This window comes from Leucopleurus acutus (genome assembly GCF_964270905.1).
Source record: "Leucopleurus acutus genome assembly, chromosome: 1".
NCBI lineage: Eukaryota > Metazoa > Chordata > Mammalia > Artiodactyla > Delphinidae > Leucopleurus > Leucopleurus acutus.
The window spans coordinates 32,592,877-32,604,529 of NC_139142.1; the positions used below are offsets into that span (position 1 = coordinate 32,592,877).

General features: G+C 45.7%; 1 protein-coding gene across 2 annotated transcripts in view; it reads left to right on the top strand.

Annotated features, from left to right (window-relative positions):
- The window catches only part of DCAF5 (DDB1 and CUL4 associated factor 5), a 98,807-nt gene extending 88,898 nt beyond the window's left edge, over positions 1 to 9,909 (top strand). For both annotated transcript variants that reach the window (XM_082832620.1, XM_082832621.1), the window contains exon 9: positions 6,040 to 9,909. In XM_082832620.1, coding sequence (XP_082688746.1) covers positions 6,040 to 7,812 — 1,773 coding nt within the window. In that variant the 3' untranslated portion in view covers positions 7,813 to 9,909. The remainder of the gene's footprint in view (positions 1 to 6,039) is intronic.
- The last annotated feature ends 1,744 nt before the right edge of the window (positions 9,910 to 11,653 follow it).

The following is an 11,653-nucleotide window of genomic DNA, read 5'->3' on the forward strand; positions in this document are numbered from 1 at the left end:
ATCACTAGGTTTTGAAACTAGATACTACCTGTATGCCACTACCTTTCCATGGTCTCTGATCTGGAGTCTGATGAATTCTGCTTTCCAAACCCCATCTGGTGGTAAAGAAGCTATCATCCCCAAAGTTACTCTGTGTGCACTTTTCCTTAATTGCTGTCCTCATAACTAAGTGACTACTGGAACCATAGCTAACTTGTCTCAGGACATATCAAAATATTACAACCACATGCATATCAACCACTGCATGTGGTTGTGATTGAGGCTAAACACTTGCATCAACTGCACATTGACTGAATGAACTTAACTCTGCCAAGGAATATTTTTAGAGCTTGCAACTGAGAGACCCAGCCTGGCCTGTGTCCACGGAAGGATGGCCCGCTGCCCATCACTCACATTCCAGTCGCTAGTAACCCTTTTCCACATCTGAGAAAATGAGGGTTCAGGGCAAAGGACGAATTCTTGAGGACCCTGTGATAACTTGACTATTAAATAAGGATAGATGATCTCCCCCCCTCCCCAGCAAAACATAAAACTCCTCTTTTTTTTCCCCCCAAAATGACATTGAAAACCTGAGGGAAGTTTCAGGGGAAAAGTAAAAATTGATTTGTAACAAATTGGTAGTTTTCATTTTCTTTCATTCTTTAAAAAAACCCAGAAAACTATACAACTTGTATCTGAGGCAGAGGAAGCTATCAAAAATGTAATGTTGGAGTATGGGTCAATATTTTTATTTGTCCTTATTCCAACTTCCTTTATTCAGGTTTTATTGGTCCTGTGGATCAGGGCTGACTCTCAAGATTGCATACATTTATTTACGCATAAATAAACAGGGCTAGAACAGGACTTCTAGATCATTTTTACTGACTTTTCCTTTTGTAGATGATGAGGTTTAAATTGTAAATTTACTGTCTGGGGTTAATTATACAGCTAATTAGTGGTAAGGCTAGCATAGAGCCCTGTTCTTTGTTCTTCCTGGTATACTGCCACATTTACCATGCTAGCGGGAAGACAGCAGGCAGCCTGATGCCCCTGCTGGGTTTGATCATCTCAGTAGTCCTTCACTTGGGCAGTCATTGAATTGCCCCTGTCCCTTGCATTGTTTTCCCTTCTCCTTTAGCCTGTGACTCATGGGTTGGCACAGTAGCATGTCCTCTCTAGGCCCATTGACATCATTCTCTCAGGGAGCTCTGCTTGAGCATCTCCTTTAGAACAGAGATTCCTGCTTGGCTGTACACTCTGGGATGCTTCTGTGCTAAGTCTCCCCGATTATTGTTTAGTCAACCGGAGTCCTTACCCGAAAGGTCATAGGTTGGAAACTAGCCAAGTGCTCAGAGAAGAAGGAGAAGAAAATATTTCCTCTGTGAAAATATTCAGACTAAACTATGGAGCTCACTGCTTTCAGGTTCCAGTGAGGTCTGAACATTGCCTCACCAGTAGGCATGTTTAGCCAATTAAAACCTTAAGTCAGTTAGTACCCTTGGGCAGCCCTTCGAGTCTGTCTCCCATCTGTCAAGTGAGGGCGCTAACAGTGACTTGACACCTAAGAGTGCCTTGTAAGTTACCTGTGCTTGACAATTTCTGACTATTTTAATAAAAGTCACTTTCTTGTTTGCTGTTTCTGAGAGGATCAATGGCTCAAAGACCATCATTCCACCATATTCTAGTCCAGCCTGCTTTTCTCTCTCCACCTCTCTCTCTACTCACTCCACCTTCCCCCTGACTTGTCCTTTACTGATGCCTTTCTGGCCTGGAGGAGAAGAGTCCCTATTGTCAGGGCCAGCCTCTTCTCACCCATAACAGGTCTTCTATCCCCTTGAATTGCCCACACTTAGCAGAAAAAAGGGGGTTCATTTTGTAGTTAAACATAAGAGATAGCAAGATGGAGCAAATGCTGGCATTTTTTTCCTCAAAGACCAATATTCATTTACTCGCCCTGTATTTGTGAACCATACCTACTGTCTGCAATTTGTGCCAGGCCCTGTGAGGAACACAAAGAAAGAAAGGTAATGCAGGTCCCCATGGGAATTGGTGACCCAGTAGGAGAGACAAGAAATAAAGGTAATGAAAAATGCAATAAGTACATAAGAGATAGAAACAGTGCTGTGTGGGGAGCGGGAAATTTTTTTCCCCATCTGGGGTAATCTCAGTGTCGGTAATACTTGAACTAGATTTTGAAGGAAAAAGCCTGCAAAAGAAAAGAAAGGAGTAAGATGGGAGGACCATTCTAAGCAGAGAGAATGGACATTTAATTATTTCACTGAATCAATAAATATTTATTGATCACCCACTGCATTCCAGGCAGTGTGTTCATGAATAAATGCTCAGAAGCAGCAAAGCGTAGGACCAGTTTAGAAAATGATCATTTGGCCAAAGTAAAGAGCACAGAAAGGGAGGGCTGAGATGTAAGGCAGGGATGGTAGGCCAGAGGTGGGCCCAGGAAGTCTTGGAATCCGGATTAGAGAGTGTGGAGCATCCCTGAATAACAGCTTAAGTCTCTATCTGTGTAGTTTTTCTTGGTAGGTGGGCAAATGTCTAAATTTAGTGTGATAGCACAAAGAGAGAAGAGGGCTTAGAGATGCTACATCAAGCATGTCATGGTCACCTGTGTAGATCAGAACACTTGTTACTTAAATTGCTTTCCATTTCGATGATGCTTTGAATAAGAATTGAACTGCACCCTTTTCCTCAGCAGCCTCTTGTGCTAAACTTTTCACTGGGCTTGAAGAGAAAGCTGCTCATCCCTCCTACTTTTCTCATGAACTTTGCCCCCCCACGAAGAGAAACATCTAGCCACACTTAACATGCAACAGGAAGTTGTGTTTTCATTGCTTCACTTTTGAGTTGTTGACTTTCAGTGTAAGAAAAATAACAAACAATTTCACAAATGTTTGAAATTGATATTTTAGGGATGAGGAAGGACTAACATAATCGGGATGGTCAATGCTTCTGCTGTTCAAAAGTCTCTTTGAGGATGAGTCTCAGACCTTCTAGTTGAGGTATTCAGTTGCCAAACGAAGGAGGAAGCACCACAGTTATTGGTGCTTTGGTATACGTTATATCATTTTATCATTCTCATTTCTACAGTTGAGAAAGAGGTTTCGAGGATGAAGTCATTTGCTCTGGGCCATGTGAAGTGTTGAGGCTCGGGTTCCTACCTGTTCTACTAGTTCCCACAGCTCTGTGCGGCAAGTCCCTTGAGGACTGAAGACTTGGCCGTCTGGGATAGGGGTTTTGTTTTGCTCTGAATCTTAGGATTGCATGAGACCCATCTAATTTCACTGTTTAGATAAGGAAGCTGAGCTTCACCCACGGTCACCAGCGAACTAGAGCTGTGTGGGAACCCACATTCAAGACTCTTGCCTCCTGATCCAGCATTTTGTTCCATTACTCCAAGCTTCAGGAATGAAAGTCTACCTCAGCTTAATACATTCCAGAGCGCATATAAATGCCAACTTTCAGTATTTTGATTTTCATTCCTGAAGTGAAGATATAGGAGGCTGGGTAGTAGATTAAAATCTAGGCTTGTTGGATAGTTGGGCCAGCAAGAATCTCACCATTAACATTTTGTGATTCTGTTAAATTCTGAGTTTCTGGGAAGTACATATAGATTTCATATTATGCAGCATGGTTAGTAACATTTTCCATTTTTAAACTGGGGGAGTGAGAACTTTAGCCCAGAATATAGACTAAGACCCCAAAACACCCTAAAGGCTTTGCCTGTTGGACCCCTCAGTCTCTCTCTTTTTTAATTAATTAATTATTTGGCTGTGCTGAGTCTTAGTTGCAGCAGGCGGGATCTTTGTTCCCACATGCGGGATCTTTAGTTGCGGCATGTGAACTCTTAGTTGCAGCATGTGGGATCTAGGTCCCTGACCAGGGATCAAACCTGGGCCCCCTGCATTGGGAGCATGGAGTTTTAGCCACTGGACCACCAGGGAAGTACCCCCCCTCCTCAGTTTTTTTCTAAGCCACCAAACTTTTATTCCCAGAGACACCTGTTTGCAGAGATAGTCATTTACAGCTTGGGCCGTTGCTGAAGGCCAGGTCTAAATGTTTCCCGAAAATTGAGTCTCACAAAGAATTTGAGAATTGCTTCAGGCTAAGCCTTTATTTTCTGCTACTTATTGTATGCTAACTATATTCCAGTGTTTCTTAAAAGTTGGTCCCCCCACTTACCCCTTGAGTGCTAATTAAAAGTGCAGACCCCTGGTAACCTACCCATGACTTACTGAATCAGAATCTCTAAGGGTGGGGCTCAGGAGTCAGCTTTTTTTTTTTTTAGGATAAAACACCTTGATTTATTTATTTATTTATTTATTTTTGGCTGCATTGGGTCTTCATTGCTGCGTGCAGGCTTCCTCTAGTTGCGGCGAGCAAGTGCTACTGTTCGTTGTAGTGCTCGGGCTTCTCGTTGCGGTGGCTTCTCTTTGTTGTGGAGCACGGGCTCTAGGCGCGCGGGCTTCAGTAGTTGTGGATCGCAGGCTCTAGAGCACAGGCTCAGTACTTGTGGCACACGGGCTTAGTTGCTCCATGGTGGGATCTTCCCAGACCAGGGATCAAACCCATGTCCCCTGCATTGGCAGGCAGATTCTTAACTACTGCGCCACCAGGCAAGTCCCAGGAGTCAGCATTTTAATTATTCTTCAGGTAATTCACGTGCATGCCAAAGTTTGAGAACCACTGCCTTAAAACTCCCCTGGGTAAGATTATGAAGCTGGAGATGGGAGAACACCTGAGGAGTTGTGGGCAGGGAACAAAGTTGAAGGAGGAATGAATCTGAGTTGGGAACTGGTGAAGACACTTAGCCTAGAAGATTTCTTCAGCCCCTCTTGAACTGGGGATCCTCCAAAGAAACACTGTCTCCCAGGAGATCAAAGTAAATCACGGAAGGAAAGGGCCTCAGGAACAGGGCTTACAAGAAGGCGAATTTGTCCTTGGACAGCTTTGCCGAAACAAAGCCATTGTCTTGATAGGGGATGAGGAGCCACTGTTTTCTGGGTTGGGTGCTATCTAAATATAGACACCAGCCTGTCAAGGCAAGAAAATCATCTGGAATTTCATCTGAGTTGCCATGACTACCAGCTGATGTAACTGAGCTTCTCTGTGCTGCTCTGGACCAGTCTGGCAGTCAGGTGAAGCTCATCGTTCTCATTTGCAGTGACAGCTTAATTACCTTGGATATCGTTTTTGCATAACTTATTCAACTTGTAAAGTTGGGCTTTTGCATTCAGACAGACCTTAGTTTGAATTCTAGTTCTGCCATCTTTTGGCTATGCGCCCATGTCTCTGACCATGGAGTGGAAGGGTATTAAGGGATGGGTCTGTGGTCTTGGAAGGTGTGTCCTACCTATTCCTGCAGCTAACAGAAGAGTTGGGGAGCAAGCCAGCAGCTCCCTGGTTAAGAGAACCCAGATTCCTGGGTAACTGATGCCTGCACGTCCAAGAGGGAACTGCAGTGTAGGCAGCTGGCTATTCTTATCAAGCTCCAGTAAGCAATTCCCATTAGTTTAAAATAGAAATGTTGCAGTTGGGGAGAAGTAGAGTTATAGGCTGAAATATTAACTGTCGCAGAGGACTGACTGCTGGGTCTCTTTTCACTTTGGAAAAGTGGTACCTCTCCAGTCTTCTGAGAGTTTTGAACACATTGGCCAATCTTCAAGTCATCCTCTGTGCTCTGAGATTATGAAGGGGGTTATTGTAGTTTCCAAGCTACTAATAGAGGAAGCTAAAGGGAAGAGGGGTAGTGGCAGACAGGGTGTGTGTTTATCCTGGGCCTAGAGACAGGACTTGGGTCTCCTGAAACTAGGCTAATGCTGTGCCCTAGACCGTGCTTTGTCCCACATTTGAATCTGGAAGCTTCCATTTTCATATGTGGCCCACATAATCCAGTCTGGATTATATTTTTAAAGTTGGTTAGCAAGTCCTGGCTCAGTGACGGGGAGGGTCTGGGGAAGCTCTGCCTTAGTGTTCTTTATGTTCGACAGCTTTAGAATACATTCTAATCAGCCCTCATTGGTTTTGTTTTCGCCTTCTGTGCAGATCTGGAGCCCATACAAGCAGCCAGGATGTACCGGAGATCTGGATGGTCGGATTGAGGATGATTCTCGCTGTCTCTATACCCACGAAGAGTACATCAGCCTTGTCCTGAACAGTGGGAGTGGCCTGTCCCACGACTACGCCAACCAGTCTGTGCAGGAAGACCCCCGGATGATGGCCTTCTTTGACTCCCTGGTGCGTCGCGAGATCGAGGGCTGGAGCTCCGACTCAGACAGCGACCTCAGCGAAAGCACCATCCTCCAGCTGCACGCAGGGGTCAGTGAGCGTTCGGGCTACACCGACTCCGAGTCCTCGGCCTCGCTGCCCCGCTCCCCTCCGCCCACAGTGGATGAGTCTGCTGACAGCGCCTTCCACCTGGGGCCCCTGCGGGTCACTGCCACAAATGTGGTGGCTTCAACTCCGCCACTGCCCACATGCGAGGATGCCACCACTCGCCAGCAGCGCCTGTCTGCCCTGCGGCGCTACCAGGACAAACGCCTCCTGGCTCTTTCCAACGAGTCCGATTCAGAAGAGAACGCCTGTGAGGTTGAACTGGACACAGATCTCTTCCCCCGGCCACGGTCTCCCAGCCCTGAAGACGAGTCCAGCAGCTCCGGCAGCCCCAGCAGCTCCGAGGATGAGGAGGAGCTGAATGAACGGCGAGCGTCCACCCGGCAGCGGAACGCCATGCGGCGCCGGCAGAAGATGCCTCGAGAGGAGAGGCCTGGTGCCCCGACCAAGCCCACTGACACCTGCATTGGAGAAGACAACTATGATTACCCCCAGATCAAAGTAGATGACCTCTCTTCTTCCCCCCCCTCCTCTCCTGAGCGGAACACGTCCACTCTGGAGATTCAGCCAAGCCGAGCATCGCCAACTTCCGACATAGAGTCAGTTGAGCGCAAGATCTATAAAGCTTACAAGTGGCTCCGCTACTCCTATATCTCCTACTCAAATAACAAAGAGGGAGAGAGCTCGCTTGTGTCTGGGGAGGCAGATGAAGGGAGAGCAGGAACCAGCCACAAAGACAACCCAGCCCCTTCTTCGAGTAAGGAAGCCTGTCTAAACACGACCATGGCCCAGAGGAGCCAGGACCTGCCCCCCGCAGGCCACAGCAAGGACGCTTTTAAAGAAGGGACTTCTGCCATAAATCCCAGCAATGGCCCAGGCCATGAGCCCAGCGGTCACCCTTGGGCTGAGGCACCAGAGGACACCTCTCAGGACACGAGTAACACTGGTGGCTCTGTAGAACACTCTTTTGAGACCAAGAAGCTCAATGGAAAGGCCCTGAGCAAGGCCCTGAGCAGCCGGGCTGAGGAGCCACCCTCCCCTCCTGTCCCCAAGGCATCTGGCTCCGCTCTCAGCAGCGGGTCTGGCAACTGTCTGAGGACCCAGTCTGATGACAGTGAGGAGAGGAGCCTCGAAACCATCTGTGCCAACCACAACAATGGGCGCTTACACCCCCGGCCCCCTCATCCCCACAGCAACGGGCAGAGCTTTGGGGAGCTGGAGGCGGTGGCCTGCTCGTCCCCAGGACGTTCGGACACTGATCATGATAACTTGTCCTTGACGGCGATGCTCCTACACAAAGATTGTTGTGGGTCTGAAATGGCCTGTGAGACCCCCAGTGCTGGAACGAGAGAGGACCCCACTGACCCCCCAGACACAGACAGCAGCAGGGCTGTTCATGGCCATAGTGGCCTCAAAAGGCACCGAATCGAATTGGAAGACACAGATTCGGAGAATTCCTCCTCAGAGAAGAAATTAAAAACATGATAAATACAAAGGGAAAGCAAAAAGCTATGAAAAGTAGCTTTATAAAAATTTTTAAATCCTGTTTAGTGAACACAGAGGAAAGGAAAAATAGTATTAAAGGCACATAAAACCAGGGCCTGAAGTTTTGTGTCTGATGCTGCTCCCTTCTATTCAACAATGGGTCTGATGTTTAGCTGGCCACTGGCTGTGCTGTGTTAAGAAAGGGAAACAAATCCAAGTGACTCCTTTCTAGTAAGACTTGAGCATAGTGTACCTGTGCAGATTCTGTTAAAGTAAATCCTCGTTGAGATGTTTGACTTGTTCTTGTGTGTGTGCGCTGACATGTGTGAGCTCATTGTCTCAGACTTTTCTTTCTTTTCTCCATCAGAAAGGATCTATGGATCTGTATTTTCTGCCATCTCACCCCATTTACATGCCATAGGTGTTCTGGTCTTAATAATGAGTGCCTGCTAAATCAGGTTGTGTTGCCAGTGAGTAGTGGATTTATGCTGAAAGAATGGAGACGAGAATGGAAATAGGCCTTCAGCCCACTGGCTGTGCTGGAAAGGAAAGCATGGTTCCTTTCTTAAAGAAATCTTCCATGTTTTCTCAGTAGCACTTCTTCATTGATCATTTAATGTAGACGTACTAAAAGTGGAGCGTTTTTAATGCTAATGAGAGGTTAGCACTTAAGATCAGATTTGAGAGAACATAGATAGACCCCTGATAAATTTCACTGGTTGCAAATTGAGCGATGGCGCAATACCATACTGTAGGGAGGCCATAAAATATAACTAGTTGTGGGTAACACTTTAACAAGTTAGGTGCTAGTTCCTATGAGGCACTCAGAAAGCCAGCAGGCTCTTCCTGACCGCGTGTGGTGGCATCTAGGCATATTGAAAGAAGGGGAAAGACAGCTCTCAAGAGATTTGTGCTCAGACTACTAAAGTGAATGCTATAGGTGTGTTAATGAAGACGTATAGGAAAGAGCAGAGTATGGTACTGCCTTCATTTAGTTCAACCCAAAATGGTCAGAATTGGTGGAACTGGCATCTTCCCTCAGGCGTGCTGTCCACAGAGACTGTGGTGTTCTGACTGGATCTTGCAGAGGAGGAGGCATCTCGAAGTAACAGATTCTTATTGAGTATGTCTGTTAGGAGGCAGAGAGTATGGAGAGAGGAGTCACTGGCTCTGTTTCATTAAGGTAGATAAAGATTGAGAGAGGAAAAGACCAGGAGCTTTTCAGCATTGCAGTGGTGATCACACTCACTTGGTTATTAATGAAGGCCTGTACAAGACGGGAAGACCTAGGATGACAGATACCTTGTTGGCGTGGATGTCATGAAAAGGCAGGAGAATACTGGGAAGAAATGAGGGAGAGAGAGAACACTACAACTTTCTTGAGCACAAAGGTGCTAGACAATTAGGAGACCAGCGGCACTGGCTTAGAGAGGACCTAGCATGTGACTGGTGTGGCCTCACTGATCCAGCGTTCTTTTTAGGGAAGGACCCGTCCTACTGGAACTGGGACCAAGGGGAGACAGCCTGTGGAGGATGATGATTTGGGTGAATTTAGTCACTGGGGGAAGGGGGGTTATTTATAAAGGAAGGTTGTTGATCTAAGCCAAAAGGAGATATCACCTTGCTAAGCTTTGTTAAAAGAAAGATGTGCCTGGTGTGTGTGATGTGACTTGGGTGTAAAAACATTGGCTTAGGAGAAGGAGACCAAGGAGTGTGAGTAGCAGTGGGGATGCTTACAAGGTAACAACTGTAATCTCACCGGGGAGTGGGAAAGTGATTCTGTAACCATTAGAATTACTTTAATCTGTAATCAAAACGGTTCTATGATTTGTCTTTGACTATTCACAGATAATTGTAAATTCTGGTTTTATAAGCCCAAGTCATTTTACATTTGCTTTTCCAAAATTTATTAAATTGGAATTTTTTAATCCTTTATATACAAAAAAAAAAGATATAATCACTCAGTGTGTGTTTCTCTTCCCCTTCCTAGTCAGCATTTCCCTTCCCAGTCTTTTTGTTTTATATATTATTTAATCTAGTCAGTAGCTAGCCACTTCTGACTTCTCTAAGGACAATCCGCATATCTTTCTGGAGAAGAAGTAAAGTTCCGCTGGGAACTAGCCACTTGGTAGTTACTGTTCCCAAATGCAGAACTTGGTCTTTTCATGTTAAGAGCCGTTATCTCATTTGGGTACTCAAAAGAGAAGTCAAAGTTCATTCTGGTTCAACTTTAGTATCCAAGAAAGACATTTTTAGCAAGGATGGCTTCCATCCTTGGGAGACATCCCAGGTTCAGCTTGCCAAGAGATAGGCCCCGCAGCATACCCACAGAAGCAGGCTGAGGAATGCTTGTCTCTGTAGCCATTCCACTCTCATTTCCAGAAATCTCCTTTCTGATCATGGAGAGATCAGAAGTGGTAGTTCCTGCCACTACCACTTCCAGGGTCCCTTCACCTAAACTTGAGACGCCAACTTTGGAGGCACAGCTAATCCTCAGATTCTTCCATGATAGGTATTTTTACTAACAGGGCGGATGGCACTGATTAGGTTATAAGCTATTCAAAAGTGCCTCTTACAGTTTTTTTCCTGCATCCTGTACATAAAATTTTAAGTGGCTGGTCCAGATTTATAAAACCTTCCCTCCACTTTATTTTCCACCTGGTTTTGTAAATGATTCCCATGTCTCTAGGACAACAGGTAAATGAGTTAAATGAATAGTGGGCTTGGGGCAAAAGAAGGTTGCAACTGCGCTTGATTTACTAAGCCCGGAGTCCCTTGTTTGTCAAGGTGCCTTCCTCTGCTGAAGCCTTACCTCCTCACAAGCCCCACCTCTCTCCCGGCAACGCTAGCTCTTCTCTTGTGTATATGCAAATAAACCTATTATTCACTTCTAATGGCTTCCTCTTCTCTTCCAGGGAAGACTTGGTTGCTTAGACACCCCTCCTCCTTCATTTCTTTCCTGTTTTAATTCTTGCCTAATTGAAAACTTGATTCAGAGCCACACTGAAGACTAGAAGAAAAACTGCGGTGCACTACATCTATGCCAATGATCATTGTCACTTCTAGGTGTTGGGACAAAGGTTACATTGGGACAACAACATTTGGAGTAGGAGGAGGTACCTAATTGGTCTCCTTCACCAGACTTAGACAGACTCAGGATAGTGAAATCCTGGAATTGACTCTTATTAGCTGGAACTGAGGGAATGATGCAGTGAAATGACATTACAAACAGCCTCCAAAGAATTATGTTTTCTCATGTTTCCAAATATCAAGTTGCTTTTCCTGCCCTGTCCCAGACATGCATTGCAAACTTTTTTTCTTAACAGAAAGAAAAAAAACCCCACCTTATATATATATCCTGTCTGTAAAGCGGCCTCCTTCAGTTAACTGAAAAATTCTTGCCAAGCAAGACTCTCGTGAGGAAAATCTGTGCTTCCAAAGGAAGACTGTCCTTCCCTTAGGACCTAAGCAAGACGATGTGCCAGCGTTGAAATACTAAGGTGAGGTAAGGCTCGGTGAGTCCAGACTTGCCCACAGCAGCAGGATAAGGGCTTCGGACAAGCTGTGTGGTTTCTCTCAGGTGGGGTATTTCAGTCTAAGTGCTCGTTTGTCCTTGAGCACTCATACTAGAGTAAAAATAACATTTAAGTGGCTAGGAAGTAAATTTGAAATTCTTCAAAGAACAGTGCTTCCCACATGCAGCAGAAGAAAAATGTATATGAGAAGAAAATCTAAGCCATCTGCACCCTGATTGCAATTCACTGTTAGTACAAAGGTGGTAAGATGCTTCTCAGAATGGAGGCTGACAGGCAAAGGTAAACTTCACTGGGGCCAGCACTAA